The sequence below is a fragment of the Homarus americanus genome, unplaced genomic scaffold (assembly GCF_018991925.1).
Source record: "Homarus americanus isolate GMGI-L3 unplaced genomic scaffold, GMGI_Hamer_2.0 scaffold31037, whole genome shotgun sequence".
NCBI classification, from domain to species: Eukaryota; Metazoa; Arthropoda; class Malacostraca; order Decapoda; family Nephropidae; genus Homarus; species Homarus americanus.
Genome location: NW_024722227.1, coordinates 28,084,853 through 28,109,018, shown reverse-complemented (window position 1 = coordinate 28,109,018; position 24,166 = coordinate 28,084,853). Strand labels below are relative to the sequence as shown.

Below are 24,166 nucleotides of genomic sequence, written 5' to 3'. Positions count from 1 at the left end.
GACGTCAACACATCACACCATACTGAACACATCAACACATCACCATACTGACATCAGCATCACACCATACTGAACACGTCAACACACACACACACATCCACATCACAACACACACACCATATGAACACGTCACATCACACCATACTGAACACGTCAACACATCACACCATACTGAACACGTCAACACATCACACCATACTGAACACGTCAACACATCACACCATACTGAACACGTCAACACATCACACCATACTGAACACGTCAACACATCACACCATACTGAACACGTCAACACATCACACCATACTGAACACGTCAACACATCACACCATACTGAACACGTCAACACATCACACCATACTGAACACGTCAACACATCACACCATACTGAACACATCAACACATCACACCATACTGAACACGTCAACATCACACCATACTGAACACAACACATCACACCGAACACGTCAACACATCACACCATACTGAACACGTCAACACATCACACCATACTGAACACGTCAACACATCACACCATACTGAACACGTCAACACATCACACCATACTGAACACGTCAACACATCACACCATACTGAACACGTCAACACATCACACCATACTGAACACGTCACACACGTCAACACATCACACCATACTGAACACGTCAACACATCACACCATACTGAACACGTCAACACATCACACCATACTGAACACGTCAACACATCACACCATACTGAACACATAACACATCACACCATACTCAACACGTCAACACCCCATACTGAACACAAACACATCACACCATACTGAACACGTCAACACATCACACCATACTGAACACGTCAACACATCACACCCCACTGAACACGTCAACACATCACACCATACTGAACACGTCAACACATCACACCATACTGAACACGTCAACACATCACACCATACTGAACACGTCAACACATCACACCATGCTACCGTCAACACATCACACCATACTGAACACGTCAACACATCACACCATACTGAACACGTCAACACATCACACCATACTGAACATCACACATCACACCATACTGAACACGTCAACACATCACACCATACTGAACACGTACAACACATCACACCATACTGAACACGTCAACACATCACACCATACTGAACACGTCAACACATCACACCATACTGAACACATCAACACATCACACCATACTGAACACGTCAACACATCACACCATACTGAACACGTCAACACATCACACCATACTGAACACGTCAACATCACACCACACTGAACACGTCAACACATCACACCATACTGAACACGTCAACACATCACACCATACTGAACACATCAACACATCACACCATACTCAACACGTCAACACATCACACCATACTGAACACGTCAACACATCACACCATACTGAACACGTCAACACATCACACCATACTGAACACGTCACACACACCACCAACACGTCAACACATCACACCATACTGAACACGTCAACACATCACACCATACCTGAACACATCAACACATCACACCATACTGAACACATCAACACATCACACCATACTGAACACCAACACATCACACCATACTGAACACGTCAACACATCACACCATACTGAACACGTCAACACATCACACCATACCGAACACGTCAACACATCACACCATACTGAACACGTCAACACATCACACCATACTGAACACGTCAACACATCACACCATACTGAACACACACATCACACCATACTGAACACGTCAACACATCACACCATACTGAACACGTCAACACATCACACCATACTGAACACGTCAACACATCACACCATACTGAACACACACATCACACCATACTGAACACGTCAACACATCACACCATACTGAACACATCAACACATCACACCATACTCAACACGTCAACACATCACACCATACTGAACACGTCAACACATCACACCATACTGAACACATCAACACATCACACCATACTGAACACGTCAACACATCACACCATACTGAACACACACATCACACCATACTGAACACGTCACATCACACCATACTGAACACGTCAACACATCACACCATACTGAACACGTCAACACATCACACCATACTGAACACGTCAACACATCACACCATACTGAACACGTCAACACATCACACCATACTGAACACGTCAACACATCACACCATACTGAACACATCACACCATACTGAACACGTCAACACATCACACCATACTAACACATCACACATCGCACACACATACACCATACTCAACACATCACACCATACTGAACACGTCAACACATCACACCATACTGAACACGTCAACACATCACACCATACTGAACACACACACATCACACCATACTCAACACGTCAACACATCACACCATACTGAACACGTCAACACATCACACCATACTGAACACGTCAACACATCACACCATACTGAACACGTCAACACATCACACCATACTCAACACGTCAACACATCACACCATACCAACACGTCAACACATCACACCATACTGAACACATCAACACATCACACCATACTGAACACGTCAACACATCACACCATACTGAACACATCAACATCACACCATACTCAACACGTCAACACATCACACCATACTGAACACACACACATCACACCATACTCAACACGTCAAACAACACACCACACCACCATACTCAACACGTCAACACATCACACCATACTCAACACGTCAACACATCACACTAACTGAACACATCAACACATCACACCATACTAACACGTCAACACATCACACCATACTGAACACGTCAACACATCACACCATACTCAACACGTCAACACAAAATAAATAACAACACAAGCTAAAGTAGACAAAAAAGACGATTATAACGATAATAAGAAAAATATTAACGGTTGAAAAGTTGGAGGTTCAACGGTACAGGTACAGTGGTACAGGTCATACAGGTACAGTACAGGACAGTGTACAGTATGGTAGGTACAGGTACAGGTACAGGACACACATAACAGTGGTACAGGTACAGTGGTACAGGACAGTGGTACAGGAGCAGTGGTACAGGTACAGGGGTGGGGTACAGTGGTACAGGTACAGTGGTACAGGTACAGTGGTACAGGTAAGTGGTACAGGTACAGTGGTATGGTACAGTGTACAGGTACATGGTACAGGTACAGTGGTACAGGTACAGTGGTACAGGTACAGTGTGTACAGTGGTACAGGTACAGTGGTACAGGTACAGTGGTAGGTACAGGTGGTACAGGGTGGTACAGGTACAGCAGTGGGGTACAGGGTCGGTCAGTGACAGGCAGGACAGGTACAGTGGTACAGGAGTGGCAGTGGTAGTACAGTGGCACAGGTACAGTGGTGTACAGTGGTACAGGTACAGTGGTACAGGTACAGTGGCACAGGACAGTGGTACAGGTACAGTGGTACGACAGTGGTACAGGTACAGGGCAAAACCAGGTACAGTGTACAGGTACGTACACACAGTGGTACAGGTACAGTGGTACAGGTACAGGTACAGGTACACACACACAGGTACAGGTACAGTGTACAGGACAGTGGTACAGTACAGGTACAGGTACAGTGGACACACAGTGGTACAGGTACAGTGGTACAGGTGTACAGGACACACACACAGGTACAGGTACAGGGTACAGGTACAGTGGTACAGGTACACACACACAGGTACAGGTACAGTGGTACAGGCAGTGCACAGGACACGGTACAGGTGGTACAGGTACAGTGGTACAGGTACAGGTGCAGGTACAGTACACACATGTGGTATCACACAGAGGTGCAGGTACACACACAGGTACAGGTACACACACAGTACAGGTGTAAACCACGGTACAGTGAACCTCTGTGGTGTTAATGGTGCGGTGATAGTGGTGTTATTGGTGGTGTGGTGATAATGGTGGCGTGGTGATCGTGGTGATAATTGTGGTTATAGTGGTGTTAATGGTGCGGTGATAGTTTATTGGTGTGGTGATCGTGGTAATGGTGTGGAGATAGTGGTGTTAATGGTGTGGTGATCGTGGTGTTAATGGTGTGGAGATAGTGGTGTTAATGGTGTGGTGATCGTGGTGTTATGGTGAGATAGTGGTGTTAGGTGTGGTGATCGTGGTGTTAATGGTGTGGAGATAGTGGTGTTAATGGTGTGGTGATCGTGGTGTTAATGTGGAGATAGTGGTGTTAATGGTGTGGTGATCGTGGTGTTAATGGTGTGGAGATAGTGGTGTTATTTGCGGGAGATAGTTGTTAATGGTGTGAGATAGTGGTGTTAATGGCGTGGTGATCGTGGTGTTAATGGTGTGGAGATAGTGTTAATGGCGTGGTGATCGTGGTGTTAATGGTGTGGTGATCGTGGTGTTAATGGTGTGGGAGATAGTGGTGTTAATGGTGGTGATAGTGGTGTTAATGGCGTGGAGATAGTGGTGTTAATGGTGTGGAGATAGTGGTGTTAATGGTGTGAGATAGGTGTTAATGGTGTGGTTATAGTGGTGTTAATGGTGTGGAGACAGTGGTGTTATTGGTGGAGATAGTGGTGTTAATGGCGTGGTGATAGTGGTGTTAATGGTGTGGTTATAGTGGTGTTATTGGTGTGAGATAGTGGTGAATGGTGTGGTTATAGTGGTGTTAATGGTGGAGACAGTGGTGTTATTGTGTAGATAGTGGTGTTAATGGTGTGGAGACAGTGGTGTTAATGGTGTGGTGATAGTGGTGTTAATGGTGTATATAGTGGTGTTAATGGTGTGTGGAGACAGTGGTGTTATTGGTGTGGAGATAGTGGTGTTAATGGTGTGGTTATAGTGGTGTTAATGCGTGGAGACAGTGGTGTTAATGGTGTGTGATAGTGGTGTTAATGGTGTGGTTATAGTGGTGTTAATGGTGTGAGAGAGGTGTTATTGGTGTGAGATAGTGGTGTTAATGGCGTGGTGATAGTGGTGTTAATGGTGTGGAGACAGGGTGTTAATGGTGTGAGATAGTGGTGTTAATGGTGGTTATAGTGGTGTTAATGGTGTGGAGATCGTGGTGTTAATGGTGTGGAATGGTGGTGTGTTAATGGGTGGTGATATTGGTGTTGGTGTGGGATAGTGGTGTTAATGGCGTGGAGATAGTGGTGTTAATGTGTGGTATAGTGGTGTTAATGGCGTGAGATGTATTATTTGTGGTTATAGTGGTGTTAATGGTGTGGGATAGTGGTGTTAATGGCGTGGTGATAGTGGTGTTAATGGTGTGGAACAGTGGTGTTAATGGGTGTTGGAATAGTGGTGTTAATGGTGTGGTGATAGTGGTGTTAATGGTGTGGAGATAGTGGTGTTAATAGTGTGGAGATAGTGGTTAATGGTGTGGTGATAAGATGGTGTTAATGAAGTGTGGTTATAGTGGTGTTAATGGTGTGGTGATAGTGGTGTTAATGATTATGGTGATAGTGGTGTTAATGGTGTGGTGATAGTGGTGTTAATGGTGTGGAGATAGTGGTGTTAATGGTGTGTGGAGATAGTGGTGTTAATGGTGTGGTGATAGTGGTGTTAATGGTTAGTGTGATAATGGTGTTAATGGTGTGGAGATAGTGGTGTTAATGGCGTGGTGATAGTGGTGTTAATGATGTGGAGACAGTGGTGTTAATGGTGTGGAGATAGTGGTGTTAATGGTTGTGGTGATAGTGGTGTTAATGGTGTGGAATAGTGGTGTTAATGGTGAGAATGGTGTTAATGGTGTGGTGATGGTGGTGTTAATGGTGTGGAATTGTAATGGGTGGTATGTTTGTGAGACAGTGTGTTGTGAATTGTTAATGGTGTGGTTATAGTGGTGTTAATGGTGTGGAACAGTGGTGTTATTGGTGTGGAGATAATTGGTTAATGGGTGTGGTTATAGTGGTTAATGGTGTGGTGATAGTGGTGTTAATGGCGTGGAGATAGTGGTGTTAATGGTGTGGTTATAGTGGTGTTATTAGTTGGAACAATGGTGTATTGGTGTGGAACGTGGTGTTAATGGATGGTTATAGTGTGTTATTGTGATAGTGTAGATTGTTAATGGCGTGGTGATCGTGGTGTTAATAGGTGTAGTGATGTGTTAATGAGTGTGGTGATAGTGGTGTTAATGGTGTGGTTATAGTGGTGTTAATGGTGTGGTGATAGTGGTGTTAATGGCGTGGTGATCGTGGTGTTAATGGTGTAGTGATAGTGTTAATGATTGGTTATAGTGGTGTTAATGGTGTGGTTAGTGGTGTTAATGGTGTGGTGATAGTGTTAATGGTGTGGTTATAGTGGTGTTAATGGTGTGGTTATAGTGGTGTTAATGGCGTGGTGTTTTGGAATTAGTGGTGAGTGTTAATGGTGTAGTGATAGTGTTAATGGCGTGGTGATGGTGTTAATGGTGTGGTTATAGTGGTGTTAATGGTGTGGTGATGGTGTTAATGGTGTGGTGATGGTGTTAATGGTGTGGTGATGGTGTTAATGAATTGTGGTGATGGTGTTAATGGTGTGGTTATAGTGGTGTTAATGGTGTGGTGATAGTGGTGTTAATGGTGTGGTTATAGTGGTGTTAGTATCGTAAGGGCAGGAGGCTGTGGGGGCATTGTGAAATACAGTCGAGTTATCGATATTCTTGAGTTATCTGCTAAACTGTATTTGATTTATATTTCCTTAACTATTCTCTACGACATTGTGTCCTCGTTAGGGTTGAGTAGTTAAGGGTAATTACCATCTTTAGCTTTGATAAAATTACTTTCTGTTGATGGCTTGACGACCCTTTCCAATTGGACCATAAGGCATTACTACCAACCGCCCCAACTGAGGTGGTAACTACATCGAATTTATTCTCTTTACTCTAGTTTAATAAAACCTAAACCAAATTGTGGTTTAATATATTAATAAAACAGTAAATAATATATTAATCATCTATATGCAGTTAGGTAGTTACAAGAGATGATAATAATTGGTGTTAAGGTTGATAATGGGAGGGTTGGTAGACCTGGTATGGCATGAATCAGCTGACGACACTAGGACACTTCCACTCACCTTCACTGATACCTTCCACCACGTAGTTAAACCTCCCTCTTCACCAGACGTTAAACCAACTTAGATGTAGTTGGGAATAACGATGAGATTAAACCAAAAAAAAAAATCCAATAACTGGTGGAAGAGAGAGAGAGGAAGAGGAGGAGAGGAGCCGTCCCACCACACCACAGATGAAGACAAAGACTCACACTAGAGCGTCATTTTGTAAAGGTGGTTTATTTTTTGTCATTTCCCAACACACTATGGTATTTTCACTAGGTTAATTTTCAAGTATAGACCTAGATTAACATTTTTTCACTGCACTAGGATGTTAATTTCTGTCCAAATATGAGAGAATACCGTCAACATTATGGACGTGTGAGCCAGACGTGTGTGGCCTGATTCCCCGAGACCTTAACTTTACTCTCGTCCCCAGCCACTCTCGCCCTAGCAACTCAATCTCTTTTTTTTTTTCCTTTTTAAACATCAACTTATCCTTTGTTCGTGGATTTTCTTGTTCTATCTTGATGTTAAATATCCCATGGTGGGTTATTTTTGGTTAATAATATAATAATGTTAATGATTTATGGGTATTGTAGGGTTAAAATAATTTATTGTCAAGGAGTGAACTATTGATCAAGTAAAAACCAACTCAGGGTTAATGTTGGCCAAGAGGAGGACCTGTGTTCCTTATGACTCCCTCGGCCGCTAGTTAATGATCTCTTTCCAATCACCATTACCCTAAACCACCTGTTATACTCTCTAGTTACAGTACACCGTGTAATGATGAAATGCTACGGTGATAATAATGAAATATTCCTCACAAGCAACAGGTTTTTTTTTTTTTACACACCACTATCATAAAAACACAAACCATAGAAGTGTACATGTATAATATATATATATTAATGTATACATAGATATAATACACAATAGCATTTACTGTCATGAATACTGAGTGTGTTAAACTTGTGGAAGTAATATTATAGGGTCTACATCAAGGTGACTTTGGAAACATCACAAGCTGGTGTTTGTTTGACTTTATCGTTATGTCAAGAGTTATATTATTAAATTATAGTTTATTTTATCTGGGGTATAGTTTATGATGAAGGTAACTGATAACACCATTGACGGAGTTGACAGTGTGGTAGAGGGAACAGTGTGGGGTACCTTGTTGTTAAGCTCTTGGTGGTGGTGTTGGAACTCGTGGTAATAGTGGTAGTGGTAGGATCGTGGTAGTGGTGGTGGTGGTGGTGGTAGTGATCGTGGTATCATGGTGGTGGTGGTAGTGGTAGGATCGTGGTAGTGGTGGTGGTGGTGGTAATAGGATCATGGTAGTAGTGGTAGGATCGTAGTAGGAGTGGTAGGATCGTAGTAGTAGTGGTAGGATTGTGGTAGTAGTGGTAAAAGGTATCTAGGCCTCTTGACATCAATGAACTCGCTGGGTTGAATTACATGAGGCAGTTCAGCTATTAGGGTCATGGGTAATTATTTCATGGATGGTACAGTGTTAAGGGTGGCAGGGAATGCAGAACAACCCTGTACATCTCTGGGGTGGACAGACAGACAGACAGACAGGTCGTTTACTAGTGCGGGTGCTAAGACGAACTACTATTATGTGCAAGACAATATCTGTAATAATTAAAATCTTCAAGAATTATAAATAGTTTCATCTTTTATATACAATATTTACTAGAGCATAACATCAATTGTGTCCACTACATCAATATTCATCTACTACAGTGAATCAGTCAATTAAAACAATATATAAGTTGTAATAAAAGTTGTGTTAATGTTTAGTTTATTTACACCATTAGGTTGTACTTGGAACCTTTCAAATTCGTTGACATTTTAAACAATAAGAATAAAATGCCAAGTGACATATTACGATCATTAGGTGTAAATGACAATGGTTTTACTGTATATTACTGTTATTGTACATCAATTTGTACAACGCAGCATTTATGAGACTAGGCCTACCAACCCCTTCTCATACATCGTTAACGTTAGGGGCATTTAAGTTAATTCCTCATTAACTGCTTAAATAAACTAGTAATATAAATATTTCACCAAGATCTTTGAGAGTTGTACTTTATCTACACAACAAGGCAACGTTGCCACCTGTCAGAGAAGAGCTGGGGAGGAGAGTGATTATCAGCTGGCCAGCCCAAACATAAACCCTCACCAGCCTCTCAAGCCAGCGTGTCGATGACGTACCTGAACACTCATAGAAAACGGAACCTATTGATGGGTAGACTTTGATAAATGCTAATATATATGACAAAATGTAGTTCCACGTTTGATTAAGTTATATTTTATTTAATTTATATATAAAATACTCGTTAAATTACTTTCAAAGATCAAGGATTATTAATAATATAATATAATAACTACAGGAGTGTTTGTTGGACACTTCTGGGCTTATCTAATCCTGGGTAGACTTTGATAAATGTTAATATATATGACAAAATGTAGTTCCACGTTTAATCAAGTTATATTTATTCAATTTATATATTAAATAATCATAAAATTACCTCCTAAGATGAAGGATTATTAATAATATATAATAATAACTTCAGGAGTGTTGTGTGTGTGTTAGTCACCCATGATCGTATGGCTGGGGTCACTGACATCTAAACAATAAAAAATTTCTTTTACCATTTTAGTGAAGGAAATTTACATACACGAAACAACACAATAAAAATATAAGAAATAAAGATTACGAAGAAGGACAAAGGAATGGAACCGATAATAACGTCAAGTGGAATAAGAAATATAAGTCGTGGATAAAATAATATTGTTTGACAGTTAAGGAAAGGTTGAATTAGCAAAGAGGTTATATAGTTAGTTTTATGCTCGTTTGACTGTATATATATAATTTTTTAAGGGTACACAGTTGTTATTATTGACTATAAATGTAACACAAGTTTTACGTTAAAATTTCGTCAAGTTAATAATAAAATATGGGTATTCCTTTTACTTCAGGTTAAATTTATTCCATTGTTACTTTATGTAGACAATTTAACTTGTTCTTGGACTGTTGATTGATCGTTGATTAATTGACTGTTGATTTATCGACTGTTGATTTATTGACTGTTGATTGTTGGGAGGACAGAAACAGTCGACGATTGTTGGGGAGGACAGAAACAGTCGACGATTGTTGGGGACAGAACAAGTCGACGATTGTTGGGAGAAACAGTCGACGATTGTTGGGAGGACAGAAACAGTCGACGATTGTTGACGAAAAGTCGACGATTGTTGGGAGGACAGAAACAGTCGACGATTGTTGGGAGGACAGAACAGTCGACGTGTGGGAGGACAGAAACAGTCGACGTTGTTGGGAGGACAGAAACAGTCGACGATTGTTGGGAGGACGAAACAGTCGACGATTGTTGGGAGGACAGAAACAAAGTCGACGATTGTTGGGGAGGACAGAAACAGTCGACGATTGTTGGGAGGACAGAAACAGTCGACGATTGTTGGGGAGGACAGAAACAGTCGACGATTGTTGGGAGGACAGAAACAGTCGACGATTGTTGGGGAGACAGAAACAGTCGACGATTGTTGGGAGGACAGAAACAGTCGACGATTTGGGGAAACATCGACGAGTTGGGGAGGACAGACAGTCGACGATTGTTGGAAGGACAGAAACAGTCGACGATTGTTGGGAGGACAGAAACAGTCGACGATTGTTGGGAGGACAGAAACAAAGTCGACGATTTAACTGTTTATATAAAAGGTGTATGTGTGTGTGTAATGTCGGTGACGTAAACACACACACACATACATACATACATATACATACAAACACATACACACACTCCACACACATACATACATACATATATACATACATATACATACACACACACACACACACACACACACACACACACACACACACACACACACACATCACCAAAGTGCCTTAAAGTTTAACATAAACATTGACTTAGGATTATACTGCATTATATATATTACCATGATGAAAGAACCTAACCCAACCTAACCAAACCAAACCCAACCAAACCTTCCTTAACCAAACCTAACCTAACCAAACCCAACCAAACCTTCCTTACCCAACCTAACCAAACCTCCTTACCCAACCTAACCAAATCCAACCAAACCTTCCCTTCCAACCAACCCTCACAAACCTTCTACCCACCAACCCACAAACCAACCAACCAACCAAACCTTCCCAACAACCTCAACCAAACTCACCAAACCCAACCAAAACTAACCAAAACCTAACATACTAGAGGCAGTGTTCCATAGAGCCTGTACTAGACTGCACATCGTCTTCCACGTAATCGACCTTAGTAGGGTGATCGCTAATGGCCAATTCCCGTAGTTTAATTGGTAGTTGAGTAGGACTTGGCTCTGATAACAATCCCGACATCTGGAACAATAGAGAGAATTGATGATTGATGATTGATTGGTGATTGATGATTAATTATTGGTGATTGATTTAGTTAAGGTAAATAAAATCATTGAGGGAAAAAATATAAATCAATTGTAGATGAAAGACTGAGTAGGTTAGGTTAGGTTAGTGTTAGGTTAGTTTACGTTAGTTTAGGTTAGTGTTAGGTTAGTTGACGTTAGTTTAGGTTAGTGTTAGAATAGTTGACGTTAGTGTTAGGTTAGTTTACGTTAGTTTAGGTTAGTGTTAGAATAGTTGACGTTAGTTTAGGTTAGTGTTAGGTTAGTTTACGTTAGTGCTAGAATAGTTTACGTTAGTTTTCGTTAGTGTTAGGATAGTTTAGGTTAGTGTTAGGATAGTTTAGGTTAGGTTACATCCGCCACACACCTCAAGATGTCTGGTCAGCAGCGGGACGAACTCAAAGTCGTTATCGTCAGAACCAAAAGGGTTCAACAGAGCCTCAGCGACCTTGATCCAACTGACGTAGAAGAAGAGCTGAAGAAGAGCCAACACCGGCACGTAGAAGTCGATGGAGTGTCCTGGGAGGGTCTGGGCCGGGTCGAGGAACTTGTCCCCCAGCAGAAGAAAGAAGAAGGAGTAGACGGCGATGGTCACTACCTGTAGGAGAGGAGAGGGTCACTACCTGTAGGAGAGGAGAGGGTCACTACCTGTAGGAGAGGAGAGGGTCACTACCTGTAGGAGAGAGGAGAGGGTCACTACCTGTAGGAAAGGAGAGGGTCACTACCTGTAGGAGAGGAGAGGTTACTACCTGTAGGAGAGGAGAGGGTCACTACCTGTAGGAGAGAGAGGGAGAGGGTCACTACCTGTAGGAGAGGAGAGGGTCACTACCTGTAGAGGGAGAGGGTCACTACCTGTAGAGAGGGAGGGTCACTACCTGTAGGAGAGGAGAGGGTCACTACCTGTAGGAGGGAGAGGGTCACTACCTGTAGGAGAGGAGAAGGTCACTACCTGTAGGAGAGGGAGAGGGACACTACCTGTAGGAGGAGAGGGTCACTACCTGTAGGAGAGGTCACTACCTGTAGGAGGGAGAGGGTCACTACCTGTAGGAGAGGAGGGTCACTACCTGTAGGAGAGGAGGGTCACTACCTGTAGGAGGGAGAGGGACACACTACCTGTAGGAGAGGAGGGGTCACTACCTGTAGGAGAGGGACACTACCTGTAGGGAGAGGAGAGGGTCACTACCTGTAGGAGGGTCACTACCTGTAGGAGGAGAGGGTCACTACCTGTAGGAGAGGAGAGGGTCACTACCTGTAGGAGAGAGAGAGGGTCACTACCTGTAGGAGGGAGAGGGTCACTACCTGTAGGAGAGGAGAGGGTCACTACCTGTAGGAGAGGGAGAGGGTCACTACCTGTAGGAGAGGAGAGGGTCACTACCTGTAGGAGGAGAGGAGAGGGTCACTACCTGTAGGAGAGGAGAGGGTCACTACCTGTAGGAGAGGTGGGTGGTGGGTGAGTGAGGCTGCAACAGATACGATGTTGTTATATGACCAACTGTGGTACACCTACACCCCAGCTGTGGTACACCTACACCCCAGCTGTGGTACACAAAAACACGTACATAACTAACCAGAGTGTACACAAAAAGTACAGTACTAACCTGAGTGTACACAAGAGGTATATTGTACTCGTTCCAGCCCATCAGACCACCACACTTGCCTCTGATGGCCAAGATCTCGCGAGTAATAGCACGTTGGCCACCTTCACTCACATGGCCCTCTCGCTTGGCCTGGTCGACAGTCTTACAGGCCCACAACACTGGCACCCAAGTCTTATGTAATGATGTGGTGTTCTCGAGGGCTTTCAGTATCTGTAGTTCATCATCTGTCAAATATCCTGTTGACAGAAACATGATATAAATCACTGTATCCTGTACCAATATTGACAGGAACAACACAATGACCTAGGAAACAACACAATGACCTAGGAAACAACCCAATGACCTAGGAAACAACACAATGACCTAGGAAACAACCCAATGACCTAGGAAACACAATACCAAACACAATGACCAGAAACAACCCAATGACCTAGAAACAACCCAATGACCTAGGAACAACCCAGACCTAGAACACAAACCAAAACACCAATGACCAGAAACACCAGCCAGAAACAACCCAATGACCTAGGAAACAACACAATGACCTAGGAAACAACCCAATGACCTAGGAAACATCACAATTACCTACCTGCCGTAACAAAGCTCTCCAGGTTAGGTAGTTTAGCCCTTACAACAGGAGATACCATGGCGAAGGTAAGAGCCATGGCTAGGTTAACATAGCGTAGTACAGAGCGCCTCACCTCTCGCTCTTGACCGCTCTGTTGACGTTAATATTGTCTTTAGTTCATTTTGGTTAGGTTAGTGTTAGGTTAGATCAGGTTAGGTTTGTGTTAGGTTAGATCAGGTTAGGTTTGGTTAGGTTACGGTGGGTTGGGTTAAGTTAGATAATGGTGTATTGGGTTAGGTTAGGTTAAGGTGGGATGGGTTAAGTTAGATAATGGTGTATTGGGTTAGGTTAGGTTAGATAATGGTGTATTGGGTTAGGTTAGGTTTGTTGATGGTGTATTGGGTTAGGTTAGGTTACGGTGGGATGGGTTAGGTTAGGTTTGTTGATGGTGTACTGGGTTGGTTTGAATTAGGTTGGGTTGGATTGGGTTACGTGTGTGTTAAGTGATGATGTACTTACAAAATAATAATAAATATATGATAATCACCTGAAAGTCTTATATAACAGTGAAATTCAATCAAAGAACCTAACCTAACCTAACCTAACTCACTGACTGACTGACTGACTCACCTGGCCGGGTATATGCGTGGCCACCAAGATAGCACAGGTGTCTGGCCATGGTAGACTCTGATAAACTCCCCACCAGCGGCTGACGACCAGCGACACGAAGAACCCTAACACGAACGACAGCGGGATGAGGGTGCGGAAACGGGTGCAGTGGATGACCACATTCTCGAACGTCCTGTAGATAGAAATTGGTTAGGTTAGGTTTGGTTGGGTTTGGTTTGTTTTGGTTAGGTTTGTTTTGGTTGGGTTTGGTTGGGTTAGGTTTGTTTTGGTTAGGTTTGTTTTGGTTGGGTTTGGTTGGGTTTGGTTGGGTTTGGTTGGGGTTGGTTGGGGTTGGTTTGTTTTGGTTTGGTTTAGAAGACGGAAAGCGAGCCTCTGTAAACACACTAGTTAAGGGGACTGTATACAATGTTTTACTGTACTTCAATAACTAAATGCGTATGTACGTATATATATATATACATATGTATGTATATATGTATATGTATACTAACCTCTTAGACTCCTCATCAAGAGCAAAACGATAGATGAACGATATGGAGTAATATAAAATAATATACAGTAACATATCTTGCCAGACCATCTTGTAAACACTGCCACGCCATCTGTAAATAAGGAGACGCGTCACAATACAATACTTACACTGAATACATCACATACAATCATCCACTAACAAAAATAAACTACAAAATACTGTTATGGAGAATTTAATCTGGTCACCTTTACCTGTTAATAAGGTATAGGTATATGTATAATATATATTTCCCTCTATATCTGCATATCTTCCTCTATTGACCTACCCCTCCCCCTTCCTACCACTCCCTCCCCTTCCTACTCCCCCCTACCCACCCCTCCTCCTACCTACCCCTTCCACCACTCCCTCCCCACCTCCCCCCTTCCTACCTACACCCCCTTCTACCCACCCTCCCCCTTCCTACCTACCCCCCCTTTTCTCTACGTAGGTACAGGAGGCAGTTATCTCACCTCAATAACAACTGCCAGAACGAACCAAATCCACCACGACTGGCTGCTTTATCACAGTACCGGACAGTCATAACTCGTAGAAGGCGCTGAAGGTGGTGGGTAGGTGGGGTAGTGGTAGGTGGTAGTCGAAGATGGTGGTAGTTGTGGTAGGTAATGGTAGTAGTTGGTGGTGGTCGTGGTGGTGGGAGGCAGACTGTCACGACCCTTCACGGTACAACAAACCTGGAATTTCAAGGTTAAATAATGTTTCACCATAGACAGACAGACAGATAGACAGACAGATAGAGAGATAGACAGACAGACAGGCAAACAGACACAGACAGACGGGCAGACAGATAGACAGAGATAGAGACAGATAGAGAGATAGACAGATAGACAGACAGATAGAGATAGACAGACAGATAGAGAGATAGACAGACAGATAGAGATAGACAGACAGATAGAGAGATAGACAGACAGATAGAGAGATAGACAGACAGGCAGTCGATTTAACTAAGAAACCGGTTAGATAATTATCTCTCTGTCTGACGTGTGTGTGTGTGTGTGTGTGTTAAACTGAGCTAACTCTCCATATTAAGCTCTCAATATTATTTAGGTCACACACACACATACATACATACATATATACTCTACATACATATATACTCTACATACATATATACTCTACATACATATATACTCTACATACATACATACTTACATTCAAAATATACATCCTACATACATACTGTACATACATACATACATACAGTAAACACACACATACATAACATAATATATATATACACATAACAATCACTCTTACATATGATAAAGTATACTTACTTATTTCAGTGTTGTATTGTATCCATTAATACGTGACACAAACAGTGATACATACACTATGTATTATACTGTATACAGTTATACATACACTATGTATTATACTGTATACAGTGATACATTAACAGTTATACATAGACTGTATACACCACACCCAAGAACGTCTTCTTGGCCACTAACACAACACCGTCCGCCTGCTGCCCCAGGAAATTCTTTCAACCACACCTTTAACCAATGAAAACTCCTCCTCACAACACTACGAGATGAATCCCTCTCCCCTCAGCCAATCAAAACTCCCCCCTTCTTTCCCCTAGCCAATAAGAACCTCGTCACGCCACCAGTATAATTTCTCAGCCAATGAGAAGATTAATTCTGAGAAACGTTAACTCAAGACAACTCGCCATATTGGTATTTTGGATGGTAAAAAGTTATGATAATATGGAAAGTTTTTAAAAGTTTAACTAGTGACGTGGGTTAAAGTATAAGTATGACGTCAGAGTTAAGTTGTGGTGTTTTTTTTTGATACGTGAGTCAGCCAACTGGGGCACTAGAGGTGTGCTAACCCCGTTATAATGATGAGATCTTGAGTTCAACACAGTCATCACCTAACTTAACCTCACCTCAAGGAGTATCTGTTCTATACGAGGGATCTCACGTTAACCTACCCGAACCTAACTCAAACCTAACCTAACGTAACCCAACCCACACAAACCTAACGTAACCCAACCCACACAAACCTAACGTAACCCAACCCACACTAACCTAACGTAACCCAACCCACACTAACCTAACCAAACCTACACCGAAAGAAATCCTAACCTAACCAAACCAAACCCAAACTACCCTAACCTAACCTAACCATGGGTGAACGAAATATATTGCCTAGAGAAACGGTGACGAAAACTTGGGACCAAAACAGGAGGTGTAGGCGTGACCGTAGGCGGCGAGGGAGCGGCTGGCAGGATGCCGGAGGCCTGCCGCCCTGCACGTACTGTTAAAATATATTATTGTATCTTAATTTTTGGTTCTATTATTATAATTATTATTCTCACCTGTAAACAATTAACACACGCCATTACCTTCATCAACATACATAATGGTTACCCCTCGTGTACCAAGGATGGCCACCTGGACTTGAATTTGTTTAAGGTGTAGAAGCTGTCGCCAACAACCACACCCTGAGTTAACGAGCTGCATGACCCAGTGTCAAGGAATAGTCCGAGAAGACCGGACAACTCGCAAACTGCACTGGGTAACCATTACCCCAGAACACGATCCACAAATCAATTAACATCCAGGTCCCCAATTACTGCTGCTGGGTAGACAGAGGCAAATGGCGTAAAGAAACTTGTCCATAGCTTCACCCTGCCCGAGGATCGAACCCGGGTCCAGTCACTTGCGAGGCGAACATGCTGACCATTACACCACAGGTCGCCCTACATACATACATACACCTGGTCATTACCCTCACAGTAGTTAAGAGATCACTAGTAGGAGTTAACGAGCCGTTATGGTAACTATAACAAGTGACAGCCAGCTCGTTTACTCTCCTGTGGTAGAGGTTAACTACGTCACCACAACACTGGACTATCATGGTTAAATCTGCCGGATGTCCAGTGACTGATAGTGTGTTGGTCGACTGTCTTAACACCATGGCCAGGTGTAGCCCATCGACCGATTAACCTAACCTAACCCTACACACACACACACACACACACACACACACACAGCTGAATTAAGAGCTGGGTGCGGTGGGGAAGTGGATTCATTCCTCACATCCGGTCCAAGGAATCACTCGTTCGTGTTTTGAGTCAACGAACCTCCATACCTGTGTTAATCCATACCTGTGTTAATCCATACCTGTGTTAATCCATACCTGTGTTAATCCATACCTGTGTTAATCCATACCCGTGTTAATCCATGTCCTAACACCAGGGAAGCAACTTAACCTAATCTAACCATACACATTACAGACGCTTATGTGACCTGAATATAACCACAGTAACACAACATGGAACTAGTTAAGGGTTATGTCGTCAATCCCCTCCTACCCCTAACGAGATACCTTAAGACCCACGAACATTCATCGGGTACACGTTCTCTTCTGCCCACACTGGCGTTGGTTTTAGGGTTAGGTTAGGTTTCTTGTATTGTCTGTCCCTTGAGAATTTGTTTGAGAATGTGTGGCTACTACTACTACTGCTACTACTACTACTGCTACTACTACTACTACTTTTTTTAACGTGACCTCCAGCCTCCCCCAATAGCTACACCTTCGCCGCCATTTTATTACCTTAATATTAAATATCCTAATACATAAGTAGCCATCCTAGCTGTTGAGCCGCAGATCTATGTGGCATTCAGTGACTGTTGCCTCATAGTCAATATCTGCAACTGTTGTCGGCTTTGGGGCCGATGTTCTCGTTCCCCTGAGACAGAAAAAAGCCGACCGAAGGAGAGAGAAGGACAGTCGACATCTGATCCAGGCTGTAACATAACTTCTGGGCTGCTGCTTCTGTTCGGATAACACCTCCGCGAGTCTGGTGTAGCATCTTGCACTTGGTCCCATCCCACCAGAGGTTGTGAACACTAGAGGAGTGAAGCTGCCTTGATCAACGTTCTGAATTCTCTCCCCATATGCCCTTCTCTTGTCGTTCTCGTTCCTCCTGTGTGCAGCATCGAGAGCTAAGTTACGGTGACATGCGGCCATGGGATAAAAAATCCTGATGTCGAAGAAGGCTCGCTGTCCCTGTGTCCAGAATCCTCGAGCACTGACGTCAATATGGACTTCGTTGGATGTGCTTGAAGTCCTATGTTGGAAGATCTCACCGTCCAATGGAAGGAGGGTCGGTTCTACACTGACATCACGACAGATTTCCTTCAACATATTTGCTACTACCACCACCACTACTACTACTACTACTACTATAACACTACCACCAATACCACTACTACCACTACTACAACAACTACCACTACTACAGATTATAAAAATAGTAATAGGATTAATAAAATTACTAGTTATTGGTTAATAGGATTATCGTATATTAAAACTGATGTATACAGCGTGTTAGTGTCAGGTCATACACCATTGATAAATACAATATAATACAGCTATTGTTTTATTCATACAGTATTATGTATTACGACTAACAACACATCACAGCAGTCAGTAGTACCATCACATCACAACAGTCAGTAGTACCATCACATCACAACAGTCAGTAGTACCATCACATCACAACAGTCAGTAATACCATCACAACACAACACACAGTAGTACCAACACAACACAGAGTAGTACCAACACAAGACAGCAGTCAGTAGTACCAACACATCACAACACACAGTAGTACCAACACAACACAGAGTAGTACCAACACATCACAGCAGTCAGTAGTACCAACACATCACAGCAGTAGTACCAACACATGATAGCTAGACTCACAATAGCGGCTGACTGAGGGAGTTAACAATAGTACCACCACATAGTACAGTTGAGGGGAAGTTGATAGCCGGTGTGGTACTACTTTTCACCACCACCAGTTCTATGTTATTGTTACTTTGACACATCTGTTGTTCCTGTTGCTGTTCCTTCTCGTCATCACCGCCTGCTACAGTCTGCTCCTGCGGCAGGTTGGTGGTGCAAGGTTCCTCCATGTACACGGGGTCACACAGAAGCTGAGTCATCTGTAGGGTTAGGTTAGGTTAGTAAAGGAAAGTTTGTTCAGTGTCACCACCTTAATCTAACCCCTAACCCCCCTCCAAAAATCCTAACCTAACCTAACCTAACCTAACCTAACCTAACCTCCTCCCCACAAACCTAACCTAACCTAACCTCCTCCCCCACAAACCTAACCTAACCTCCCCTAATCCCCTCCCCCACACACCATACCTGCAGATGTTTCTTCAGGAGATCTAAGAACTCAATATCATGGTCGTCTGTACCGAAGGGGTTGAGTAGCGCCTCGGCCACCTTCAACCAGCCTATGTAGAAGAAGAGCTGCAAGAGAGCGAACACCGGTACATAGGCGTCGATCTTGTGGTCGGGGTGTTGGCTGGCCGGGTCGAGGTACTGTTCCCCGAGCAGTGAGAAGACGAAGAAGGAGTAGACGGCGATGGTCACTACCTGTAGGAGAGGAGAGGGTCACTACCTGTAGGAGAGGAGAGGGTCACTACCTGTAGGAGAGGAGAGGGTCACTACCTGTAGGAGAGGGTCACTACCTATAGGAGGAGGGAGAGGGTCACTACCTACTGTAGGGAGAGGGGTCACTACCTGTAGGAGAGGAGAGGGTCACTACCTGTAGGAGAGGGAGAGGGTCACTACCTGTAGGGAGAGGAGAGGATTACTACCTGTAGGAAGGAGAGGGTCACTACCTGTAGGAGGAGGAGGTCACTACCTGAAAGGTCCTACCTGTGAGAGTCACACCTGGGGAGGGTCACTACCTGAGGAAGGTCACTACCTGTAGAAGGGTCACCCGAGGTCATACCTTAAGAAGGTCACACCTGTAGAGAAGGGCGCCCCGGGGAGAGGTCAACCGGAGAGAGGGTCACTACCTGTAGGAGAGGAGAGGTCACTACCTGTAGGAGAGAGGTCACTACCTGTAGGAGAGGCTACACAGGAGAGGTCACCGAGAGAGGAGAGCCACCTGTAGGAGAGGAGAGGTACACCTGAGGGAGGGTCACTACCTGCAGGAGAGGGTCTACCTGTAGGAGAGGGTCACTACCTGTAGGAGAGGAGAGGGTCACACCTGTAGGAGAGGGTCACTACCTGTAGGAGAGGGGTCACTACCGTGGAGGAGAGGTCAACCTGAGGAGAGGGTCACTACATGTAGGAGAGAGGAGGGTCACTACCTGTAGGAGAGGGTCACCACCTGTGGGTACCCTTAGGAGAGAGGGTCACTACCTGTAGGAGAGGAGAGGGTCACTACCTGTAGGAGAGGAGAGGGTCACTACCTGTAGGAGAGGGTCACTACCTGTAGGAGAGGGCACCTGTAGGAGAGGTCACTACCTGTAGGAGAGGAGAGGGTCAACCGGAGTCACACCTGTGAGAGGAGAGGTCACTACCTGTAGGAGAGGAGAGGGTCACTACCTGTAGGAGAGGGTCACTACCTGTAGGAGAGGAGAGGGTCACTACCTGTAGGAGAGGAGAGGGTCACTACCTGTAGGAGAGGGTCACTACCTAGAGAGGTGAGTGTGTGAGAGGCTAGGGAGGCTCTGGGACAGGTTGGCTGATGTTTGAGATTTTTTCTTTCATTGTCAACTCGTAAGACAAGAATTAAGGTGAAACTATATCGCTTCGTTCATCCATCTATGAGGAAGTTGTTTAAAACACATAAAAACCATCGGAAAAACGTAATTTCAACCTAACCTAAACTTAACTTAAAATCCTAAAATTTACTGGATGACCGAAACAATAATACTAGAATGAATTTAAAATCTTTATTTATTTTTATTTTTATATAATTCAACATTACTTGCAGCACTACGTAACCGAAGGCACTATAAGAATATTAATTTATACGAGTTTATCCTAAATATTCAATTAAGTCAGTTTTCTATGTTACATCCATAGAAAACGTTGGCCTTTGATGAGAGACTTAACTAATCTCTTCTTACAGTAACTAGTGACCCGTAGAATGATGACCAACCCCTAAATATTATCTTAATTTATAATTTAAACCACTAAACGATCAGGCAGTTTGGTCTAGTCTTTGTTATCAACGTTACTATCAGGTGTTACAACGTTACTGTCAGGTGTTATAGTGTTATCAACGTTACTGTCAGGTGTTACGTCATCCGTTATATATATTAAGTGTTATACCAAGAACACTTTGATGAAGAACGTGTCTGAAATACCTGACCCATTGTTTACTGAGGAGGTAAGGGCCCACCTGAGTGTAAACAAGAGCCTACCTGAGTGTAAACAAGAGCCTACCTGAGTGTAAACAAGAGCCTACCTGAGTAAACAAGAGCCTCACCTGAGTGTAAACAAGAGCCTACCTGAGTGTAAACAAGAGCCTACCTGAGGTAAACAAGAGCCCACCTGGAGTGTAAACAAAAGCCTACCTGAGTGTAAACAAGAGCCTACCTGAGTGTAAACAAGACCTACCTGAGTGTAAACAAGCCCCTACCTGAGTGTAAACAAGCCCCTACCTGAGTGTAAACAAGAGCCTCACCTGAGTGTAAACAAGAGGAATGTTGATGTTACTGTAAGCCGAGCCTCATACACTTTTCCCTTATTTTAGTGACCTCATCAATAAGCGTCTTCTGGCCCAAGTCCATCCTGATGAGTCCATCCTGGCTCGGTATATGACGTCACAGGCCCAGAGGAGGGGCACCCAGGCCTTGTGGTGATCGGTCTTCAGTCGTTCAAGTTCACCGAGTTCAGTCTCAGTTAAGTAGTTGTAACCTGTAATGAGGCAGTTATTAAAGGTCATCTTAACTTAACCTGACCTGACTTAACATAACCTAACCTAACTTAACCTAACCAAAACCAACCCTCCCCTCCCCCCTCCTCCCCTCCCCACACAAACCTAACCTAACATCATTACCGTTCTTCCTGTAGTCCCTGAGTGAAGTGAACTCCTTGTTAACGACGGGGGAAATGGAAGCGTAGATATAAGGATAGTTAGGTTGATGTAGCGTAGAAGTCTCGATCTTACCTCCCGTCTCTCTTGATTCTGTTGGGTGAAACGGATGAGTTAAGTCGTCTCAATGGAATCTGAATCAGGAATCCCCGTGGAAGGGGCGCTGGACCTACTGTATATATTGGTGCCACTCAGTCATTACACCTTTATTACTGAGACCTATCTAGGCTGCCGTGGTTTAGAGTGCCAGATGAACGGACCTTGAGTGCCAAAAGGGGTCTCTAATCTGCCGTGGTTTAGAGTGCCAGATCAACAAAAGGGGTCACACATTACCGTCTCTAGGCTGCCGTGGTTTAGAGTGCCAGATCAACAAAAGGGGTCACACATTACCGTCTCTAGGCTGCCGTGGTTCACAAACAACTCACCAAGCCGGGGATGTACGCCTGCAAGCACGGCAGCAGTGTAGAAACAGGGATACTTTGGTACGTGTCCCACCATCGTTTGACCACCAACGACACGTAAAAACCCAGCACGAACGACACGGGTATCAGGTCACGGAAACGGGCGCAGTGGATAACAAGCATCTCGAAGTACCTGTTGTTAAGAGGAGAGAGTAGATGATGTTAGTGGTCTATACTTGTTAACAACCTCCACCCTTAACTACCCCCCCTTTAACTACCCTCTCAACCACCCCCTCCGCCATACAGTATGTCATATTGAAGAAAAATAAATCAGATATTGTAAAGGGGAAGGGGAGGAAGGGGAGGGGAAGGAGGAGGAAAAGGAGAGGAAGAGGAGGAAGGGGAGAGGGAAAGAGGAGAGGAGGAGGAAGGGGGAAGGAGGAGCGGAAGGGGGAAGAGAAGAAAACGAAGGAGGCAGGAGGAGAAACGAAGGGGAACGGGAAGGGGTAAAGAGGGAAGAAAAGGGGAAGAAAGGGGTAAGAAAGGGGAAGATAAGGGGGATAGAGATAAGATACTCACTCTTTGGCCAGGGGAGGTAGAGCCAGGCGGTACACCAGCGACAACAAGGTGTACAGGACCAGGTAGACCAACATGTCTTGCCAGATCATCTTGTAAACACTGCCGCGCCATCTGTGGGGGTACAGGTGGGTGAGTGTCCGTCTCTCTCTCTCTCTCAGGTAACATCATCAACTCACTTCATCAGTAGCTTGAAGAAACTGCCAAAGCTCCCAACTGTAGCAACGGTGTCTGTATATTTGACAGTCATGGTTGTGTGGTGGTGATAGTGGTGGTGGACGACTGTGGTGGTGTGACGACTATGGTGGTGGTGGTGGACGACTGTGGTGGTGGACGACTATGGTGGTGGTGGTGGACGACTGTGTGGACGACTATTGGTGGTGGTGGACGACTGTGTTGGTGAACGACTGTAATAATAATAACAACAACAATAATAATAATAATGATAATGATAATAATAAAATAATAATTAACAATAATAATAATAATAATAATAATAACAATAATAATAATAAT

At 43.8% G+C, this 24,166-nt stretch overlaps 3 protein-coding genes across 4 annotated transcripts in view; all 3 read right to left on the bottom strand.

Annotated features, from left to right (window-relative positions):
• LOC121862477 overlaps positions 1 to 7,457 on the bottom strand; it is a 69,232-nt gene extending 61,775 nt beyond the window's left edge. For both annotated transcript variants that reach the window (XM_042360779.1, XM_042360780.1), the window contains exon 1: positions 7,066 to 7,457. The gene's annotated coding sequence lies outside the window, so the exon portion shown is untranslated. The remainder of the gene's footprint in view (positions 1 to 7,065) is intronic.
• Positions 7,458 to 10,759: 3,302 nt separating this feature from the next.
• Positions 10,760 to 23,982, bottom strand: LOC121862678 (bestrophin-3-like). Its single transcript, XM_042361000.1, has 13 exons — positions 23,830 to 23,982; positions 23,654 to 23,764; positions 23,099 to 23,267; positions 19,979 to 20,212; positions 19,532 to 19,773; positions 15,262 to 15,468; positions 14,772 to 14,882; positions 14,281 to 14,452; positions 13,672 to 13,801; positions 13,083 to 13,318; positions 11,852 to 12,082; positions 11,271 to 11,443; positions 10,760 to 11,138 (listed from the first exon to the last, which is right to left on the bottom strand). Exons 1-12 carry the CDS (start codon positions 23,898 to 23,900, stop codon positions 11,300 to 11,302), a joined length of 2,058 nt encoding a protein of 685 aa, XP_042216934.1. The 5' UTR covers positions 23,901 to 23,982; the 3' UTR covers positions 10,760 to 11,138; positions 11,271 to 11,299.
• On the bottom strand, positions 19,105 to 22,470 carry LOC121862476 (bestrophin-2-like). Its single transcript, XM_042360778.1, has 3 exons — positions 22,336 to 22,470; positions 19,979 to 20,212; positions 19,105 to 19,773 (listed from the first exon to the last, which is right to left on the bottom strand). The coding sequence occupies exons 1-3, from the start codon at positions 22,366 to 22,368 to the stop codon at positions 19,528 to 19,530; spliced, it is 513 nt and encodes a 170-aa protein (XP_042216712.1). The 5' UTR covers positions 22,369 to 22,470; the 3' UTR covers positions 19,105 to 19,527.
• Positions 23,983 to 24,166: the final 184 nt, after the last annotated feature.